This window comes from Pholis gunnellus (genome assembly GCF_910591455.1).
Source record: "Pholis gunnellus genome assembly, chromosome: 24".
NCBI classification, from domain to species: Eukaryota; Metazoa; Chordata; class Actinopteri; order Perciformes; family Pholidae; genus Pholis; species Pholis gunnellus.
Genome location: NC_136551.1, coordinates 6,393,409 through 6,407,062, shown reverse-complemented (window position 1 = coordinate 6,407,062; position 13,654 = coordinate 6,393,409). Strand labels below are relative to the sequence as shown.

Genomic DNA, 13,654 nt, shown 5'->3' with positions numbered 1-13,654 from the left:
ATTATAAACAAATACTTCAACATGGAGTTCAACCGTAAGCAATGTTTATTTCACTCACATATTCCAATTAGTGAGTGCCATCTTAACAGCAGCTTTTATTTACCATTCGTTTATTGTTTGCACACATTGATATTACAGAATATCACCAATATAATCATAGATACATAAGACTAACATTTACAATATCAAAATTAATGGATGAAAAAAGAAAGAAATATCACTAAGTATCAATAAATCAGCTGAGAAACCACAATATTTCTCCAACAGAGAAATCACTGTCACCATGACAAAAGTTACAGTACAGAGATCCATAGATTGGACAGGGCTGTAATTGATCAGCAGAGTTGAGAAACATTGTCATAAAATGTAATAAGCACAAATTATACTTGGTTATTACTGTAAAAAATAACAAGATAAAGTAAAAAATGTCATATGTAATCAGATTATAAAGTGAAGGGAAAATTTGGTTGTACAACATTTTAGACATCTGAAACAGCTGATCATTTGTACAATGACTCTAATAATTTGAAAGTGTTTGTGAATTATACATTAATATCTGGTTGACTGGATATTGTAGAAACATGTGACATAAGGCTTAAAGCTAAAAAAAAAAACTAATTTCAGAATTGCATGTAATTTATGTCTTAGAATATCAAGATTAATTACAAAAGAAAAATTTGATTGAGGATCAATCCTCTTTAGAAGTTATAGAGTTCATCATTTTGAGGTTAAATTTCTCAAGCCTGTGATCATCCATTACAGAATTGGCTGTGTTCAACCAGCAGAAGAGTTTGAATAGAAGCTCCATAGTCCCCCTCGTGTTGTGTGGAGCAGAACCCATCAGCCCGTTTGGACCACTGTCACTAGACCACTGTCGGACATCCAAACACCAGAGCTTTGTTGAACTCACCTCACATGGTTTGAATCTATGGCAGAACGGGCACACTGGCACTTTGATGGATAACTACATGATCACTGGGAGAAACAAATAAGGCACAAGCATGCAAGCAAACACACACACACGCACGCACACACACATTGCAGTTATCAAATGGAAAAACTCGTACCACCATCCTGTCAATAGTCTTAGATTCATCTGCATTTTGTTGTTTTACAATAAGGTTTTGTATATATAAGATTCATATATCAACTAAAAGAAGCCCTAGTTATACTACAATCCTATATATTCAAACGCCAACAGTAAAATATATACTCAAATGTGCTGGGTCCAGCTGAGTTAGCACTTACACACACACCCACATACTGTATACACCAATAGCATGCCGATTACCACATGATTGACATGACTGGGAGATACAACAGGGAAACATTTGAGATTGATTTTTTGCTTTCAGTCAAACTAAATATCTTTTGGTGCTTTTCAGTCACATATAGCAACATTACAACACTAATACTCCCCTAATGCAAGTATTTTGGCCATTCACAAAAGACAACTAAAAAGCACAGTTTGGCCAAAAGTCTTTACAAAAGCAGAAACAATAATCAAGGTCACAAAGGTCAAACTGTCTTGTTCCTGGGACTTACATCCAAAGTAATATACAGTAGAACTGCTAGAGGTCACAAGTACACTGAGCTGCTCCACTCTGTATTACTTTACATAGAATGCAAAGCTTCAAGAGACAGATGGCAGAAAATGTTCTTTAGATTAAGACTTAGGGAACTGAATTAAGACCAAATAAACTTCAGGATGCACATGAGTACAGACAATGATGATTGCAGAAATACTATTTGGCTTTGGAATAACATGTAATTAACTAATTAATGAAAATGAGAGAACAATAAATGAACAAACGCTCTCCTCTGTAAGCTGCTCTAACCACACAGCTCTTCTCTAACTTGACCCTTGATGCTTTATTGGGTCAACATGGAGCCTTAGAGCAGCACTGGCCTCACAGCTGCTGACTGCTGCTGTGTGGTACAACTGTAACATTAGAAACTAGTTCACAACCTTTTTCATCTGAAAACAAACAGATGAACCCCACATCAGAGGTGGTGGACCATTGGAGATCAACCAGAAACAATGAACACAATTCTGGGTAGCAGTAATGTAATGCTTTGTCTTCTTTTTAAAAACTCTCCCGACTGGAGAGTTAGGAACCACTACCTTCAGTAGTCAAAGTCAAAGTCTTAAACTTAGTTTCAAGTCCTGAACTTGCCATTATTTGTGTTGCTCTGCACTATAAGCATTATTAAATGTGGAAGCGATTGATTAACAGACACAGATTGTTGTCTGATTTTAATCCTGTATCTGAATTGAAAAAATAATTGTTCAACTACAAAATACAAATATTCAGCAGACTGCTACAGCTGATTCAATTAGATTAAACATTATTTTTTTGTTTGGCCATTTCTTTCGTCCACTTCCACATCGTCTCCACAACCCTGCTGCTGCATGGGTCTAACCCTCCCCTAACCCTAACCCTGCTGCATGGGTCTAACCCTCGCCTAACCCTAACCCTGCTGCATGGGTCTAACCCTCCCCTAACCCTAACCCTGCTCTATGGGTCTCACCCTCCCCTAACCCTGCTCCATGGGTCTCACCCTCCCCTAACCCTGCTCCATGGGTCCTGACCCTAAACCTCCATGAATGCAGTGAAATAAAGTGCATACGGTCGTTACAGAGTACAGCAGCAACACAAAAAATAGAAGTCGACTAAAGATATAAATAAAACTCGGGTCACAAAAGTACTTTAATCCTAATAATATATCTGTTACCCTCTGTAAAGCATTGGCCAAGTGGTGGACAGAGAACAGCAGGAGGCCGGAACATTCTTCCCTTGGTCGATGTTATATTTGCAGTTGAAACCAAGTAGAAGAAAAAAAAGCTGTTCATGCTTGTTTTAGAGAGGTTGTGAAAAAGAAGAAGATAAAAAGATAAAGTGAAACATTCAAAAAACTTTTCATAAGACCATAATAAAATCCCCCAGTCAACAAAAAGAAAACCCTCACCAACCCAGGCTAGGTACTTTATAAGGACTATTCCCAGAAACAATGAGTTCCCTCTACTATAAAGCCCATTGGATGATCTCACTTCCTGTTTGGCCCATGACCAGCTCCTCAACTAGGACTACAGATAGAATACACAGTAGAACTGCAGAAACTAGAGTGTGCAACCTACTTGTATTGTGCACGGGTTAGCACCGTGCTACAAACTGCTATTGTTGTTATTGTAGTTGCTGTGTATCTTTGTCTCTCTTTCTCTTTCCAAACCGGTCCAGTTAGAGATTTCATCCTGTTCAAGTTGTCCAAATGCTCATGGGGAAATTATGGCCTCTCTAAATTAAAGGTCTAAACCTGCTCTATATGAAAAGTGTCATGAGATAATTCTTTTGTGATTTGACGCTATTGAAATACATTTGAATGTACTTGAATGAACACAGAGGTAACAAAAAGATTACACCATGCTAATCTCATACTAGCATTATCATTAGGCCCATGAGCCAAGTCTCCACACACAAACACTCAGCAGTATTACTAAAGCTGTAAACAACTGTGGACGTGAGGGGGCTGAAGGTAACGCTTTCAGTAACATGAACACTGAAAGCAGTGACCATGTTCTTCTACTCACTTCCTTTAACAGAGCCCACAACACCACTAGGGTTTCAATATTTGAAGTTTTTCTTCACAATTAGAATCTTGCAAAGTCGATGTCACTAATGATCACCACTCTCTTCCAACACAAATACTACAAATTAAGTCCAGTCTTTCACTTCCTTGGTTTTCTTGACCCACGTAATCTGCTGTCAATGAACCTTAATACTTCCTACAATGTTGTCACATTTAAAGCTCACCAATAAAGGAAACACTGGACTCATTCTAGGATGAAAAAATAGTTTCACTGATAAGAGAAAAACTGGAATGAATAAATGAGATTTATGACTGAGCGGTGAATATGACACGACTGTGTTGTTGTAGTACTTTAACTAGTGCTTTGTATGTGTACATAATGTATATTATACTGTATTAATCAAGGCAGCAGGAAAAATAAAGACCTGCTTGTCTCTGGCATTAAGGTTTCATAAAAGCCTGTGACACTTTATTTAATGACATGAACGGTTTGTGTATCTGCTTGTAATTCTTAGCAATCCTGTTTTTGTACTAATATTACACCTCACTGCATGGAGTTTATCCCATAGCACTAAAAAACTGCTTCTCTGATGAACTACAATGAGACAGGTTTTCTATAATGACAATGGAATTAAGCTAACTATAATGTTAATAACCAGAGATAATATGAATACAATACTAAAGTCAAATATAGTAAGGAGAGAGCCATAAAGAATATCTCAGGATATAGTACAGTGCTCTATATGACTGAGCAGTGAGTCTGAAACAAGGGTTTGGGTTCCAACACTCTTTTTTTCTACTGCTTTCTAGAATTACAGCATTGCAAAGATTGTCCACAACGTTAGGTACCAAGTTCACCATTTGTGAATTTACCCTGAGACTTTCATGAAGACGGAAACCTCCCAGAGCTAAAGAGAGGAGAGCCTCATCTCTCCTCTCTTTAGCTCTGGATCATCATCCTAGAGGGCATGTTTGTTATCTATAGTATTATTGATCGTGTGCTATCATCCTGCTCTCTCTGTGAAAGCTACACAACACTTTTTGACACTTCATAGAAACAACAGAGAGACAACAGCACAGCACATGTATACAGAGACAGACCGGAGACATCCAAGTCCAACGAGTCTGCCTACAGAGACCAAAGATGAGGAAGGAGCCTGAGACACTGAAACAGGTAGAAACATATGCATGTTTGAAGGGTTGCTGTGGTGGAAGAGTCACAAATGTACTATGTGACAGAATTGATACATATTTGACTTGAGTGCATTGATGTCCTGAAAGATACACTCACGTGACTACACATCTAGAACAGACTGGATTTACCTGGCAGGGTTAGGGTCTGATAGAAGACTATCAAGCTGCATTATGGGAAATGTAGGATCCAGGGCTTTTGGAGATTGACCAAAGTGACCAATTTCTTTGATTCTGAGCACATTTTGTTGAAGATCTCTTGAGAAAGAAAATGCTGGAACAAAATCCGGGAGTGACATTTTCACCTCATATCAGCTACTTTTTTATTTGTTTTATGATTACTGATTATGAGACAGCACTGTTGACTTCTCAAAATGACAAAAAGCAACAACCAAGCAGACTTTTGATCTCCAGTGACCCCGTGAATGGATGCTATGTAAACAACTTATTTGCAGTTAAATTGTGTGCTATATGTTGTTTATTTAACATTATTTGGCTGCATTCCAATATGTACCATTGGCACCCACATGCCTGGAGTCACATGGACATGAGGGCCAGAAGCTAGCAGCAGTCCAGACTGCTTGACATAACAAGAAGACACTGCTAATGGGCCAATCAGAATGTAAAGACCGATTGAAACTAAATGAAATGTAATTGGTCCACAGGATCTAGTGTTATAATGGAATATGGTGTCTGGGACTGGACGAGAGACTGCAGGGTGAAGGGGCAGGATTTAGGTAAAGACCAGATGCTGCTGGTCCAGCAGGGTTCTGGTGAAGTTGTTGATTGGCCCAATGGCACTGAGTGACATGGCGTTGTCCCGCCCCCAGAGCAGGTTAGGACCAAACACCACAGCCAGGTTACTGTTGGTCATCTTATTCACTTCACTCTTGGCTGATACCTAAACACACACACACAGACAGGTTACACAGGTAGAAAGGTTCCAGAGAGAGAGTGATGGGATGAGAAGTGAAGTCTGTACCTGTGCCAGGAATGTGACGAGGTACCGAAGTGATGCAGCGTTTTCCTCTGGCAGCGACTCCACCAGAGTCTTCATAAGGGCCACCTGGCTGTCACTGGAAACAGCTGGCACACACCAAACAGACAACAAACAGACACCATTGTGAAGTAGAGGTGGTTTGGGATACAGTACATGCTGTAGATCAGTAGTCAATCAAGAAGGGATCAGGTGACACAGGAATATTTGCATGCACTGTAATTCTGCATATAAATGAAATCAGATGAAAGTATATATTAAGTAATACACAATGCAAACTCTTAATTTTTCCCCTGTCTGTGTGTTGGAGGACTGATGATGCAAAAGTGTGTGTTCTGTCTCTCTGTCTCGCTCGCCCACATGTGCAGCCTTTCTACTTCTCTCTCTCCTTCTTTGTACCTTTCTCTTGCTCACTTCCACTTAAACATCTGTATCATTCAAAATCAACACATCAAACATTGATGGGGGCTGTGCATGAATGTGCATGAATGATTACTTGTAGTGTAAAGCGCTTCGAGTGGTTGGAAGACTACAAAGGTGCTAATCATGTCAAGTCCATTTACTGTTAACATTTACTGGTGACAAAACATCAGTGAACCCCAGTTGGGCAGCATGTGAGGAGAAGAGTCCTAGATGAGGGCCTGTGGAGCTCTTTAGGTAGATCAGAGTGGACCCCCATCACTGTGTTGGTCTGAATGGGGTACTAGAGAAGCGGCTCAATGTCAGATTAGTTTTAGTTAAGACTTTTTCATGTAGCACTGTGTGTAAAGATCATTTATTATTATTGTATTCATGAGGTCACTCATTTCCAGGAGTTAATTGTTTATTACATGACCAAGACATTCAGTTTGGTCTCTAATCCCCAAAAACTAAAGAAAGATGTAAGCTGGATTTCTAATAGATGTATCAATAGAAAAGAAATTGTGGCAGAATTGAAAATCTAAAGTGCAATTGTTCAAACTAAAACTAAGAATCTGAGAGGAATTTGTTTGTTCATATGAAATTGTTGCCTGAGTGGTTGTTTGCATGTAATTGAGAATGAGATTTGATGAATTGTAATTAGTATTAAAGCTGCAAGCAGCATTGATCGGGTCTTCGCATGTTGAGGGTACTGGTAGGACTCTGGTTGACGCGGCGATGCATTTCTGTGACCATCATACACTGCGTGCATGAACGGTATTTCCTGCCTGGACCAGCAGCGTAGCCAGGTAATTTTGCCAGGTCTTAAGCCTAATATAAATTAGGCTGGGTGCAGTTTGATTTTATTAAACAAACTTCACGTTGCATGAAATTACTTTACGGCCTGGCTCCGAAATGAACAAAAACAATAAAATGTACTGTTAATGAAAACAAAAGTTACGAATGTAACCACGGTTCTATGAATCCTGGATGACTGCCAGAGGCAGTGCTTAACACTGGATATCTTCTGTCTCGCACACACGCAGGTCGAATCTTTATATCAACAAAGTCACCTGTGACCTTGGATGACCCCCGTCGTCTATAAGTTCCGGTGTCATTCTGAGATCAGTCCGACTGAATCTTCTCGCGAGTTCACGGCATTCCGAGTGACCAAGAATTCTGGTGGTCATCCAGGATTCATAGAACTGTAGTTACATTTGTAACTTTCGTTCTATTTCATCCTTACTGACCGCCAGAGGCAGTGCTTAACACTGGATGACTTATATCAACAGAGTCACAAGGAATCACAAGTACCTACAGAAGAACAGAAGAACTTGGCCAAAGAACCCTCCCCAGTGGGTGAGGGGTGGCAATGTTAACTCTGTAGTGTTTGGTGAATGTGCTCGGTGATGCCCATGAGGGTGATTTACAACGCATTGGTCGGTGTGTTTCCTGCACTGCTGAACAAGTGCCGTAAATACTGGAAAAGCTGGGCCGGTTAAAATAGAAGCAAATTTAATAATTCTCAATTATCTATCGGTTTTAGGTCCAGGGTCCGGATACAACGGCGTCTGGGTCTGCCTATTAGTGGTTTAGGGCATGGCCCCAGGAGACTTTTTTTTAAGTCCACATGTGATACATGTGCCTACCAAATTTTGTAAATCTATGTGAAACGTACTGGGAAGGTTGCTTCGACGAAATTTAGTAGGGGGCGCTATTGAGCCGATTTGCCACTCTGAAGCAATAAAATCATATTATATAACAACATTTTGGGCTTTAAATCTGTCTGCCAAGTTTGCTTATGTTTTGAGCATTTTTAGCCCTTCGTATTTCACGGCGAACACTGCGAAACATCAAAAGCTTCATGAACTGGCATTATGAACTTCTTACATTTGTGTGGAACTAATATGATGTTGATCTGATTTACCTACTAAGAGAAACAAGCCAAAGTATAGAGACTTTAACTTCTTGTTACCAGTAGGTGGCACTATGACTATGATTCAAAATTGGCCTGCAGATGTCTTCAGGCCTGGAGTCTAATCAAACATGTGAAATCTGGAAAAGATCTGATGATGTGGAGTTGAGTTATCAGTTTATTTGTTCATGGCGAAGGATTGAAATTCGCCGAGCCGCCACGTCGCTGCCCTTTAACAAATTCTTACAATATTCACAATGAAGAATAATTAAGGTCTTAAGGCTTTTCTGACAACATTTTAGAGGGATCTAATAAATCTGTGAGGAGCGGGACGTACCGACTTCCTGCAGGATGTACTGACTTCCTGTTTGGTTTAGTGAATAACTCCAAGAGTATTTTTTGTACGGCCCATCATGTTACACATACGTACCAAATGTTATACATCTAGGTGAAACCCAATGTTGGGGCTAGTCAATAGGGGGCGCTATCGAGCCAATTTTTCATACTGGACACCCCAATCAGACTGCAGTTTTCGCCACGACTGCCTTGCGTGCAAAATTTCAAAATTTCACCAGTATCCCAAGCACCTCCTTTTTGCGACGAAACACGTACGATAATGATAATAAACATTAGAAGAACAATAGGTCCTCAGCTCCGACTACGTCGGTGCTCGGGCCCTAATAATAAACATTAGAATAACAATAGGTCCTCCGCTCCATGATTTAACAGCAATAAACCGACAAAAAGGGACTCCGAAATAACTACGTAATGAGGCCGATTTGTACTTGTTTTCTCAATGGAGCTCGGATCGATCGGTGATATTCTATGCTAACATTGTAGCAGCTCCATCAACACTCAACATAACGACATCTAGACGTAAATACGGCAGCGTCTCTTTCATTGTTTGCACCATATGGTGCATGTGCCTGGCTGCATGTGAAGTGTTTCGCTCACCCGCTCAATCTGGCCTCACAGCGGGCGTTAAATCTGCCAACAGCAGCCAGGCTCATGGGGAGAGTGCAGCACATAACTGTCTCTCTGCCCTCGACGTCCACGCATCGCAAGTTATACCAGTTATATAACTCTTATATCGTACTTATAGAAGTTATAGACACGTTTGCATTCAGTTAAGTTTGTCAGGTACATGCAACATTTATGACAGTGTTGGTCAGTATGTCTGCTTGACAATCACATTTTGCTGCAATAAAAATGATTGAAGTGAGATGAACAGACTGAAAACGTTATCTTATTAGATAAAACATGTTGACACAGTTTTCCTTTGGGGACATCACTTGCAGTTAAAAAAAAGTAATACATCGCAATATATGTTATCATAACAACATATCGCAGTATCGTGATAATATCGCAGTATCGTGATAATATCGTATCGCGGGATCTCTGGCGATTCCCACCCCTAATAAATAGTAGGTAATGCTTGAACATACAAGTGAAGTTGACGATGTCGTTGTAGAGCTGGTAGGTCAGCAGAGGCTCAGGCAGTTCCCTCAGGAATGTCTTCAAAATCACAGCAGCCAAGTGGATGTCTTCCATCTCTGTGAAACTCACTGGCTCACCTACCAACACACAAACACATGCACAATAAGAAAAGAACACGTTATCCATATTTCCCCTTGTCCATCACAGTCAGGTCCTTTTAAGGGGGCTTAAGCCCAGAACTCAATATAAAAAATGAAGCCTGTGACAATCGACAAAAATATGTGATATACATGTGAATGTGCAAAAGTATTAATGTGACTGTAAATAGACTGTCTAAGCAAATACAGGTGTGTGTGTGTGTGGGGGGAACGGACGACTCACAGCTGGAGGAGTAAAGGAGAAATGTATATGGAATTATGCATGAGGTAATATTTTAATTATAGTACAGAGGTGGGAGAAATACTCAGAGTAATACTTAAGTAAAAGTAGTCATACTACAGTGTAAACTACTTCTACAAGGAAATCCTGTATTCAAAATATTACTCAACTTCAAGTACAATATTATCATCATCAAAAATATACTGAAAGAACCAATAGTAAAAGTACTCATTATGCAGAATAATAAACTAATTATATTATTGATTCAAATAATTTATCCTTTAATGTTGCAGCTGGTAAAGGTGGAGCTTACTTTAATGACTTTATATAGTGCAGGGGAGTATAATCTAAGATAATGAAACATTTATTACAGTAGTGGATTATATTTCATATTAATCTGAATCAAAAGTACAATAATTACCTCAGATATTATAGCAGTATAGGTTTAAACTAGCATAAAACTGAAAAACTCAAGTACAAGTACGTTATCATTGTACTTAAGTAAAGTAAGTGAGTATATTTACATAGTTACATTCCACCACTTTAAACAAATATATTTAACAACTGCTTTTAAACTCTAGTCAATAAATAATTGTGAAGTTTTCAGGTACTACTCAATATAATACTTATTACTAAGAACGACTAATATTTTTACATTTACAATTCCTAATTTATCTGGAAAGTAAAAACTTTTTTCAATGTTTAACACGTGTCCTGTGAATGTGAAAAAGGTGCCAGAGTGCGCAACAACTCATCAAAATAGAGCTTGTTCACCTAAAACAAATCCCAGGGGAGGATCCCCGGTCCCCCTTACACAAGTCCGGGCTAAGCCCCAAATACCCTGATCCTGGAAACGCCCCTGGTTCATCATGACCCCAAACCCAGTGTACTACAGGTTTCTCTGCAAATTATTTCCTATAAGGAAAATGTTGAAAGTTTACAATACTGATCATCCCCATCAATACATACAATTGAGTTGTATTACAGTTGTTGGAGTAGAGCACTCCAAGATCAACCTACAGACAAGTAACCAAGAAACACACCAGGAAGCCATTTACCAAACCAGTGATGAAAATGACTGGCATGTCACTGTTATGAGGGGTATAGTTTGGTAGATTATGGCCTGTGGGAGGAAGAGATTGGAGGGTCAGCATTGAGTAACAAAGGGGGACGGTCTGATTCCTTATAAGTCTCTGATACAAACACAGTAGAATAAGTTACAGCTGTATTGTTCTTATGCTGCCCGCTGATTGTTTTGAGTTTGTTCTTAAGGTTTCTATTACTGGCTATAGTAGAGACAAGAAAAAAGTTTCTGTCCCACTATATATTTCTCAAATTGGTAATATACCCACATTTATGAGCAGGTCATATGGCCTGACACCACCATATCCATCACAGATAAAAAAAAATAGAGCATTAACTAGCTTAAACTAGCTTACTGTGTGTTGCACTAGCTGAATCTGAATCAGTTTATCAGTACCATGATGCAGGCCATATGTTTTTACCTTTTTAACCAAATCAATTTAAACTTGTGTGTGCACATGTGCACTGCACTAATATTAATAATACATATACAGGTGCATCTCAATGAATTAGAATATCATCGAAAAGTTAATTTATTTCAGTAATTCAATTCAAAAAGTGAAACTCAGATTCATTACACACAAGGTGATATATTTCAAGCGTTTATTTCTTTCAATTTTGATGATTATGGCTTACAGCTAATGAAAACCCCAAATTCAGTATCTCAGAAAATTAGAATACTACATAAGACCGATTTTTAAAAAAAAGGATTTTTAATACAGAAATGTTGGAAGATGAGAGACACCACACCCAACAATGCAGACGAGCTGAAGGCCACTATCAAAGCAACCTGGGCTTCCATAACACCTCAGCAGTGCCACAGGCTGATCGCCTCCATGCCACAACACATTGATGCAGTAATTCATGCAAAAGGAGCCCCGACCAAGTATTGAGTGCATACTGGAAACTGTACATGGACATACTTTTCAGTAAGCCAACATTTCTGTATTAAAAATCCTTTTTTTTTATTGGTCTTATGTAATATTCTAATTTTAAAGTAAAGATACTGAATTTTGGGTTTTCATTAGCTGTAAGCCATAATCATCAAAATTAAAAGAAATAAACACTTATATATATAATATATCACCTTGTGTGTAATTAATCTATATAATATATGAGTTTCACTTTTTGAATTGAATTACTGAAATAAATTAACTTTTCAATGATATTCTAATTAATTGAGATGCACCTGTGTATATATAATATTTTTTTCATAATACTAATAAAAACCAGGGGGCAACCTCAGGTTCTGCAGAGTGAAGCCAATACGGAAGTGTCTTCAAACCTGCATTCTCTCATTGTATAGAAGTCTATGAGAAAATTACTCTGCTTCTCACTTTTTTTCTGCTTCTCACAATTTATTACCTCAGTAAACATCAATACAGCATGATGTTCATTTAGTAAATTATGGTAAATTTAGAGTAAAATAGACCATAAAGCAGAGTATGCTTTAGGGCGGGGCTAATGTGATTGACAGGTCTGCACCAGAGCTGTATACGCCGTCACTACATCACTCCTCTGCAGTTCCGTTCACCAGTTGCATATATAAAACAAGATGGGGACAGCCGTAATCCAAGATGACTTATAATAATGCTAATTAATAGCAGTCCACTAACCAATGGGTGACGTCACGATGACGACGTCAATGATTATGGTTTTCTTTTGAACACTGGAAATTATTCATTAGGCTCATTGCTACTGGTGAAATTTAAATTATGTAACTCAATTCTAACCCAACACTCGTCTCTCCAGCTCTCTCTGACTTTAATTGTATCCATAACAATAGTTATTGAGGGAAATATCAGATCATGAAAAGACAAATCCTTCTAATAAATGAAGAAAGTTGTTCAGTCTACAAGCAACATATTTTGAACCAACAGAAAACAAATAAAATAGAATATTAAGGAAAGATACAGTTGAGATTCATCTGGTATCTGTCTTCTAGTGGTGTAACGGATCTCCCGGTTCGAATCACTTGTGAACGGCGGATCTATTGAGTATTATTATTTTTTTTACAGTGTAATCATCATAGTGTGTAATAAAGTTGTACTGCTGCTGTTCCTTTTCAAGTAACAAGTCCCCAAATATCAATGCAGAGTGTCAGTGAACAGATATAAAGCAGTAGTGTGTTCATGTAAACGGAGCATGTTAGAAGCATTTAACGGTGAAAGTCATGCCCCCTCTGTGAGAGTCACACAGACAGGTGCTGCAGACACGCCCCCTCTGGGAGAGTCACACAGACAGGTGCTGCAGACACGCCTCCTCTGGGAGAGTTCACACAGACACATACCTGGTGCAGGTGCTGACAGAAGTATCAGAGTGGAAGCTAGACCAATAGCAATATCCCAGTCACCACAGAAAGGTCTACCCTCTCCCCAGACAATGGAGACCATTTCACAGTAATGGTAAACATTCCAAGTTTATTGCAGTGTATTTGAATGACAGAACCTGACAGGAAGTAAACATAGACCCAAGTTGTTGCCTGGCAGTCCAGTTCAGTTGCTCTGCTTTTTTCTTTTTTCTTCACTTTTTTGATGCTGTAGACACTGGCTGTTTTTTTCTTTCAATATTGATCAAAGGACGAGGGTATCAACATACCTCATGTTGCACTTAAACTGAACAGAATTGAGTATTCCTGAATGTTTTATTTTTATTTGTTATTTATT

The 13,654-nt window shown here is 38.8% G+C and overlaps 1 protein-coding gene across 4 annotated transcripts in view; it reads right to left on the bottom strand.

Moving 5' to 3' along the window:
- Positions 1-4,557: 4,557 nt before the first annotated feature.
- The window catches only part of arhgap1 (Rho GTPase activating protein 1), a 49,024-nt gene continuing 39,927 nt past the window's right edge, over positions 4,558-13,654 (bottom strand). For all 4 annotated transcript variants that reach the window (XM_079185819.1, XM_079185818.1, XM_079185817.1 and 1 more), the window contains exons 11-13: positions 9,536-9,664; positions 5,762-5,865; positions 4,558-5,680 (exon numbers count right to left, since the gene is read on the bottom strand). In XM_079185819.1, the coding sequence (XP_079041945.1) occupies positions 5,513-5,680; positions 5,762-5,865; positions 9,536-9,664 (401 nt within the window). In that variant the 3' untranslated portion in view covers positions 4,558-5,512. The remainder of the gene's footprint in view (positions 5,681-5,761; positions 5,866-9,535; positions 9,665-13,654) is intronic.